Below are 9,001 nucleotides of genomic sequence, written 5' to 3'. Positions count from 1 at the left end.
AAACCGTTTGAAAGGCATTAAAAAGAGCTATTTAAGAGTATCATTAACCATGAAATTGTACAATGCTTTCCTATGCTGTGCTACATTGCACATCACATATCAAACATCCCTCATATGCGTTTTATTTGCATATGGTTGTCGTCAAAGATGCTAGAATTTCATTCTATAATCCTCTGTATCATTTACAAGCAAATGATAAATAAATAATTTATAACCATCTTTTTCATTTATTAATTATTACAATTTTTAAAATTGTTTTCAGCCAGAATAATATAGGCGTACATTGCAATGAATGAAATACTTTTCATACAATCAATTATGGCTGAAAATTTGCGCTTTTATTTCATTTAGAAGCAACATGAGGACAATTTATATATTTACAAAAAATATAAAACTTATAGTTTTACACAATATAGCAATACAAAGCGGTTATAAGTTAAATTCAATATTAATAAGTTCAATGAGTCTCAGTCTGTATAAAATGAATTTGATATAGCAGATAGTGCCAATGACAGCTGTTAGATTCGATTATCAATTTTGCTATTTATTTAATGTACGGTAAAAAAAATGAATGTGTTTAAGTTGTTATAACAGCGACGGACAATATTGAATATGCACTCGTGTAACAACACAAACCTTTTGATATGTTCGATACATTGTTCAGATACATCAAGCTGATAACACCATCATCAGACAACTGAACTATTTACTGTTGAAAAACAATCTTCTTAAACTACACACATATCACTGTTCAATAAGAAGACAATGTAAAAAGGAGGTAAATATCTTTTGTCATTACGTCATGCATGTTACATATAATATTGATATAAGACATTATACACAAATTTATTCTAAAATCAAAATTAATCCTACATCTATTTTGAACAAACAAGCTCTCTCCCAAACCATAAAAATGGGCAAAGACATAAATGACACAGACTTCTATTTATGCTAAAGACAATACACTATAAAACAAATGATCATCAAATAGAATATGAATCATAAACCACATAGCAAACTGTGATTTTTACTAGCTTCCGTGTAAGTGATGAATCAATTTATCATGATTAACAAGCGAAATAATGTATCAAATAGTCGGCCAAAAAAATTGCTGTCTTATATTCTTCAATTTGTTATTTGTTCTGAAAGAAAAAATAAAACTAAACGTATTATCATTTTTTTTTATTAGAAGTTTTCAAGGATTCAGATGTCCTTCAAATGTCAATATTTAACGTTGATTATGATCAGAAACGTTTAATTATTTAGACACATCATAATGCATACTTTTTATAAAAAAAAATTTAACTTTTGAATAAAGATCCTAGTATTGAATTGAAAAAATATCTTTGTAGTTACACATTGTTCTTAAAAAGTTAAATCCATTGGAATAACTTTCGGGTATACAGTGGGGGTTTTTTCATCTTAAGTAGTCCTTTCGACATAAGTTATGGATCATTTGAAACTACAAAATATCAATGCCTCAATATTTTTACCATGTTTTATAGTCATTTACATTTCGGCCGTTTTGGTAATATATTGATTTTTTATATTTCACCAAATAGTTTGGATAACCAATAAGATCATTAACAGTAGGTCACATAACTGTTGATTTGTAAAAACTAATCTATAAGCCAACAGAATATACACATTGTCCACCCTCTAAAAGAGTTTCGTCACATGCGGATTAGATTAATATTTTATAAAGTAATACCAAAGTTATCTGGAATAAGCGAGTTATATTTGAATGGAGACTAAAGACAACATTTTTTCACCATCCATCTTATATGATTTTTAAACAGTTGTTTACAAAGTAGTAAAATCAATGTTTAAACTATATCATAATTTACTCTTTAAGACATTTTTATTAAAAAGCCCTCCCCCTTCCGCCAATTTTCCGAAGATGTTAACTGAATTAGAATGAACCAAAACTTTCATGATAAAACATACTTCATTGTATAGTTGGGAGCGTCCCCCTACTTTTTTTTTTACATTTGTATTGCTCTCAAAACGTCTTCAAACAGTTGAAATCAGTGTTAATACAGATTTAAAAAAAGAACATGCAATTATGCTTTTCACAAGGGTCATTATCAGATATTCAATGAATAAGGGTCACTTACCAAAAAAAACGTACCAAGCAATACTGAATAGTATTACTGGTAAAAAAAAAAAGTAGGTCATGCATTGTGTATAATGTCAGGGTGACGAGATAGTCACGTACTGTGTTAAAAGATATGCAGTCTTCCCGGAATACTGTGGATTACCACATATGCTCGTGAGCGATAAAACGGAAGCTGATGATACAGTGGCATAGAATATGCGACCTTGTAGAGAAGAAGTGACCAGAATGTTTACCGTCTTTTTTTACCACATGTTTACTAACAGTTATGGGCTCACTGTAAATTTATATCTACAAAAGTTGTTAAACAAAGAAACTTCCTTAAAAGATCCAATAAAAATGATACATGTCTCATTAATAATTCATGATTCGGAGCAATTTTTGTTTAGACAATATTATAGTAATTTACTTCTCAGTCCATCTTTTTTATTTATTGTCCTCATCACCATTTTTCTCATTAGCTAACACAAATGATATCAATATTTAAGAATAAATCAATTCTTATTAATTAGATAATAGCCATATAATCTTTAAAACAGTAAACCTTCTTAATATTGAGTAACATGGATTAAATGCAAATATGTTATATTGACTATGTAGCTATCCTTTTCATATGATATAAGCGGTATTTAGTGCGAATGTTACACGAGGCCTGCTAGATTAGAGCGTACATATAAATTACTAACTTAACATTAAAAGTCAAACAATTGAAAATTACCAAACATATATGGATACTCGCTATTTCAAAATCGAATTCGTCGTACCCATGCATCCTATTACAAAGACAGTGCACTGGTCAACAGGAAGAAAGCGGCCTTTTGAACAACCAAACCTTGATATGCACTCTTAGTTAGAGTCAGAGGTGAGTTCACATCTTCCAATTCTCGGTTCTTCTGGATGTTCTCGTGGTTGACAGACGTCTTGTCAATTTATTCCTAGATATAGTCGCAAAAATAAAATCCATTGCTACATTTTGATTGAAGCACATTTCATCTTAAAATAGTTTAATGATAAAGGCAAAACAGTTAGTTAGTTATACTAACATTTTTTTAGAATGAAATCACAGCAATTTAACGTTTTTTTGTTAAGTAAGTATCAAAACTGATAAAACTAATTTTAAGTTAAAAACTGCAATAGTCGTGTAACTATATATCAAAAATACGTTAAAACCTATTTTTGGTCATGCGAGCTAATAGTAGAAACGCCAATAACCTGAATCGCTTGAAAACACGAGAACTGAATGCTGCATAGATGAGTGGATTAACGACCGAGTTCAAAGGCAAGAGGCCATTGATGAATATGCTGACCGGATATGGGATGATTAAAATGTGGAATATGATGAGTAGGTTGACTATCATATAGGGTGCCCAGCAGCAGAAAAAAGCTGCAAAGAATAATATTATATAACGTATCAAACAAAATAAAACTGAAACTGCCTACTGATACTATTATTTCAAAACCATCATAAAAAACTAACGCTTTATTATGGAAAAGAATTCCACTAACCTATGACTATCACAAACGTCATCTTGATTGTCTTTATCTGTGATTTTGAAATTGTTGTATCTCTTTGTTCAGAGCCGGAGGAGTGACTACTTTGTCTTGAATTCAGCAAAGTAGAATGCTGATGGCCAGAAGATGGGTTTTCTTTTAATTGTATTCCACCTGTAGTTAATCAAATGCTCCAAATATATGAACAACGAACCGTTTGTTACATTGATAGATACGACAGCTCAAAGACAAGTTGTTACAAAGAATACACTGTGGGTAAAAGAAGTTTTTTGTCTTCTGCTCTTGCTTTTTTCACGATTCTTATCACTTATTGTTAACTTTACTTATGACTTATTAAGGAAAAGTAAAGATTTGCTTATAAGGGTTTTAAGTGTGTTTTCATCGCGTGACAACAAGAAACTATATCAATAGTAATCTCTACACTATTTCAACTATATTGATTAAGAGATTATATTTGCATATCCAATGTTCTTTCCCACTGTAATTCCATACGGAGGAACTACAATTATTTCCCATAATCGCAATTGTTCTGTCTGTATATTATGACGTCATATACTTTTCCATGACAGTATAGATTTAAACCATTATACGATACATCATGTGTTTTTCTCCAACTCCATAATGTTGATGTATATGATTAAAACATGTCTTATAATAAAATTTTAAAGGAATTACTGTTAAAACATATCATTGATTTTGTTAACAAATCTATGTGAATTAGATTAATACATTACAGTCTGAATGTTTATTTTTGATGCGATAGCAAAATGTAAAGGTCTAACGTTAGGCTAATACAGTGTATTTGCGAGTGGTTAATGCAAATATAAGTTAAAAAAACTGCTCTCCTGGCATATTTTCCATGATGCGCTAGCGCGCACCATGGAATATGCCAACGGAGCAATTGCTATTCATAACGCCATGTTCACTAAATAACGTTGTTTATTTATTTAACAATTTAAGAAAATTGTAAAGACTTCTTTATTAGCTATTATTTTTTACAATTAAACTTATTGTCATTAGTTAATTATTTTAATGATTTTTAACATGAACCGAAAAGTGCATCTAACACACTTTGTATCCCAAAATGGTGTATTAATATATTTGTACTGAATCATTATATTTTGAAATATACAGCCTCATAAGTACAGCGGTGTGTGCATACCATAGAGTAACGTGGGTTTGCGCGTTGTGAAAATTTGTTGCGCATATCGCTGCAGGTATGAGACTATCTTTCAAAAGAAATCATGATTTAATGTTTGGCTACTGTAACAGCTACAAACGTGAATTTTTATTTTCGCTTTTGATGTTGCAGTTTACAGCCTTTAACGATTGTGACGTCATGACAAAAGTCGTCATTTTAACCTTTGAGTACTCTCTGTGTTATATTGTGTTATAACTGCCGTAGCTGTCAACACACTTTACAAGCAAAAAATATGGGGAATGTATATATTTTCAATTTAATAATTCTACCTGGCAAGGAGGTGAACAAATTACATGTAAAATGTTAATTGTTTTTCTCACATCAACTCCTTTACAAGAACTGATTTATCTGAAAAGTTTACAAATCAAATTGTAAATGTTTTAAGGCCACGTTGACCGTTATCGAAATTGTGTTTTCTGGTTAATATGAAAACACAAGTGACAATGACACCTTAGGTTTTAACGACAAAGATGTTGATGAACATGTTTTAATCATTAGATTTGATAGTTTTTTTCTGATTAAACAATTTGTTAATTATTTAGTACCTTCTCTCTTTGACACCCTCCAGATAATGTAGGCAATGACCGTATAACAGACTGTCAGGATCGTCGTTGGGATGATGAAGACGACAACGAAGATCGTAGTAAAGTAAATCTGTAAACGTATAATAGTTTAGCGTTAGTCTCTGTACAGTTTCAGGAAAATAATTATAACTATTACCCACATAATAATGATATTTTTAGTTGTGTTTATCCTTTAGTTTTGAAGCAATAACTTGCTGGTAATAATGAGGACTTGAATGTCGGTCGGTTAACAGAGACATTCTGGGTACATTATTATGCAAAACAGTTACCTTTAATTCGGTTCCGTCGAGCCATGGCATGCATGATTTGTATTCATGGTTGTATTCAAAAACAATAGGACCTGTTACAGACACAATAGCTGCAATCACCCAGCACAGGATACAAGGCATCATTGCACTTCTCCCTGAAATCACAATACAACGCTACAAATTATTTTAAAAAAGTAGACAATATTTCTGTCTACAAAAACATATGAAAGAAATAAAGCTCTATTTGGACAACTGAAAATTATCAAACTGTAAAATTTCAATTGTTGCGTGCTTCATTTCAGTTTGTATGGTGTCGTAGTATAATTCTATCAACTCATAGAACAAGAACACAATCGTTTCGTCTTTCCAATTTATCATGTGTATTCAAATGCTTTTTAACATAAGTCAATGTCCATCAATCTGAGTATTTTAATTACAATTATATTTCATTCCGAATAAACGTATATTTCATAAAACCATTGAGCTTATTGGTGCTTTATTTTCTGTTTTAGTAACAAGATGGATTATTCTAGTGAAATGCAAATGCAACGGTTGGTAACATATAAAAGATATAATAATATTTATTGGAGCAATGAATCATGATTTTTTTAAAGTATACATTCTCATAACTGCAGCAATGTGTGCAAACAAATTGAGTAACGCGCTTGTGAAGTTGCAGTTTACAGCCTTCAACGTCTGTGACGTCATAACAAAACTCGCAATTTACACCTTTGAGTACCCTATGGGCATAACAGTCTTATAACTGCCGTAGCTTTGAACACACTTTACAAGCAGAAAATATGTGGGATGTAAATATTGTTTGTATATATCAATAAAAAGGGTGACGACGAATTTTATTGTTTTGTATATATATCAACAATAGGAGCAGTAAATCACCTCTAACTGCTAAACTCCCCAAAGGTCTGAGAACCAGGTACAAACGATCCAAGCTCAAGGCAACCACAATCGTGTTCGAACCAAGAATACCAACATTCTGTTTATGAATATAATATAAAGAGTCAAAATTTGTCATATTGCGTCTTTATTTTGTTCTGAATAAAATACTATTTCATTTAAAAAAGAAAATAATTTCCGAAAAAATTCCATCAAAACTTCTCTAAAACGCATTATCATCATACCTGTTAAAAATTAAATTCAATCTTAACAAATGATATTGGTTTAGCACTACGTTGTTGCTGAACATTTACCTGACAACAAACTCACCCCAACATATTCTTGCATTTTACAAATTGTGTTTCCTCCATAAAACTGTCCATTATTGACGTGCACCACGATACGAGGGACAATGTAGAATAGTCCGCAAAGTAAATCTGAAAATAATATGTCGTATTGGTTTGCACCCAGTTCATACACCTCTATATGACTATATCTTCACTTACGAAAACTACAGAAGATTTTTTGTGATAAGACATTGAATGGTAAATGAGATCAACTGTATTTTTATTGAGAACTCGTTTCAATAGAAAATCATTCATCTGAAAATCATCGATTTTGTCATAATTTGACACAATAAATGTATCATTCAGAAAACAAACAAAGAATGTTATTGATTACAGAAATTATGAGGTGTCGGATTCTAACAAGAATACAAAATACGCAAATAGAGATATAATGCAGAACAATGCCATATATCTACCTTGTAAACGTTAAATCATAAAATAATATATGGTTCACTCGTGTCTGAAATTTTTATATGAGATAAAAATTGCTACAGACATCTGTGCGTTTTGAGATGTAAGACGTTTAAATGTATTTTGGTTTATTCAATTAAAGTTATTAGGGAATAATATGGCTTCACGCATGTTTTGATGGTGTAATTTAGTTATGCTATATTACCTGCAACAGCCAAATTCTTTATGTACACGTTCATTCTTGACTTTTGACCGTCATTGATAATGACTACTAGAACTGAGATGTTTCCAGCCAGAATCAAAGTCAGAAGAAACGCGTCAAAGACTAACGTATGCATCTGAAAAAGATAAAACATAGCGCGATATTATACAGCAACGATTAAGCTGCATTATTTTTACCTTGAAATATACAATCAAATACATTACTTTAAAAAAAATGTTCACAGGATATTTGGTTTAATTAATTTATTAATAATTTATTGATAACATTGCTGTGCCTTTGTTAGTAAATAACAAATAAAGATGTAAATAATATAATCAATACTGAGTGTCATGGTATGTCACATAGAAAGAAATACAGTGGGTATTTTGTGTCCCAAAGTGCAATGAGAAATACAGACTTTCTTTTTGTAGCAAACGGATGCAAAGTCACCATCAAAAATAAGTACTGTGGTTTTATCAATATTCGTTGAATATCAATTTTCGTGGATTTCGTTTTTGAGTTCATCCGCGAAATTAAATGTTCATTGAAATGAAACTTCTATTATCCTTGAAACTGTGATTTTCACTTTATCCACGAAAATTGATACCCTTGAATATTAATAAAACCATAGTAATTACATTTTACGTAAATGTATTATACTGTTACATTTTATATGTGTCACATTAATCGATTAATAGTTCATCTTCATTGAATGAAATATTTTGATGTCATTTATAACAATTCTAGTCACAAATATATATTATCATCTTTTTCATAAACATCAATTCCGATCTTTTGTAGCATCTCTTTAAAATCCGAATAAAATTTGGTCTTTAGAATCAAATCTTAAGGAAATTATATTTCTTAAGAATTATTCTCGAAACTGAATTTGCAACCGAAGAGTCTACATTTTAAATTGTAGCATAGCTTATACCGAAGGACTGCACTACCCAAAGATGTTCTTCTGAACAATATTTTGTTTCCGTTCTTTGGTAACATACATTTTTAAACTTCGAGATTATACCTCTGAAATTGTTAAAAGGACATTTCCTCAAAAAAAAATTTCAAGATAGAATGAAGAAAATAAACTCACTTCATAAGGATTATCTTCTACATATGTCCCATTATCATTCGTAGACATAACTTCCATGTCAGATGCCATGGTTTTTAATTAGGACACTCGTTATGCGTTAACCTCGCTGGCTGTGCTCCGTGTAATACCTAGTGAGTAAACATCTGACTGCATCCTTACACGTCTGATATTACGAAGGAACAGTTCAGTCATAATATTAACTACCGATGAGAATACAAAAGTCGCTATTTTTGAACCTTTCTGGGTTTGCCTTTCGTAGAAGTAATGCTTTTGGCAAAATTGCACAACAGTTTTTATCGCGTTGCGAGGATATATTTATTTTTAAAAAATGTAAGAATTTTTTCAACAATAACTATCATTTCCTTTTTTTAAGATCAGCGAAGTATCTCAAAC

At 30.8% G+C, this 9,001-nt stretch overlaps 1 protein-coding gene across 3 annotated transcripts; it reads right to left on the bottom strand.

The window, feature by feature from the left end:
- Window positions 1–382: 382 nt before the first annotated feature.
- LOC105320993 (mesotocin receptor) lies at window positions 383–8,774 on the bottom strand. Of its 3 annotated transcripts, none has more exons than XR_002198776.3 (10): window positions 8,609–8,774; window positions 7,519–7,651; window positions 6,886–6,992; window positions 6,559–6,655; window positions 5,683–5,816; window positions 5,375–5,483; window positions 3,623–3,781; window positions 3,329–3,500; window positions 2,835–3,051; window positions 383–1,142 (listed from the first exon to the last, which is right to left on the bottom strand). XR_002198776.3 is itself a non-coding variant. In XM_011419144.4 (9 exons), the coding sequence occupies exons 1-9, from the start codon at window positions 8,675–8,677 to the stop codon at window positions 2,985–2,987; spliced, it is 1,047 nt and encodes a 348-aa protein (XP_011417446.3). In that variant the 5' UTR covers window positions 8,678–8,774; the 3' UTR covers window positions 383–2,984. The 3 variants fall into 3 exon arrangements, 1 of the variants encoding a protein (XP_011417446.3); XR_898869.4 differs by having other exon boundaries at window positions 2,881–3,051; XM_011419144.4 differs by having other exon boundaries at window positions 383–3,051.
- Between the last annotated feature and the right edge of the window lie 227 nt (window positions 8,775–9,001).

The sequence above is a fragment of the Magallana gigas genome, chromosome 2 (genome assembly GCF_963853765.1).
Source record: "Magallana gigas chromosome 2, xbMagGiga1.1, whole genome shotgun sequence".
In the NCBI taxonomy this organism is placed as follows: domain Eukaryota; kingdom Metazoa; phylum Mollusca; class Bivalvia; order Ostreida; family Ostreidae; genus Magallana; species Magallana gigas.
This window is presented reverse-complemented; position numbering and strand designations above follow the sequence as displayed.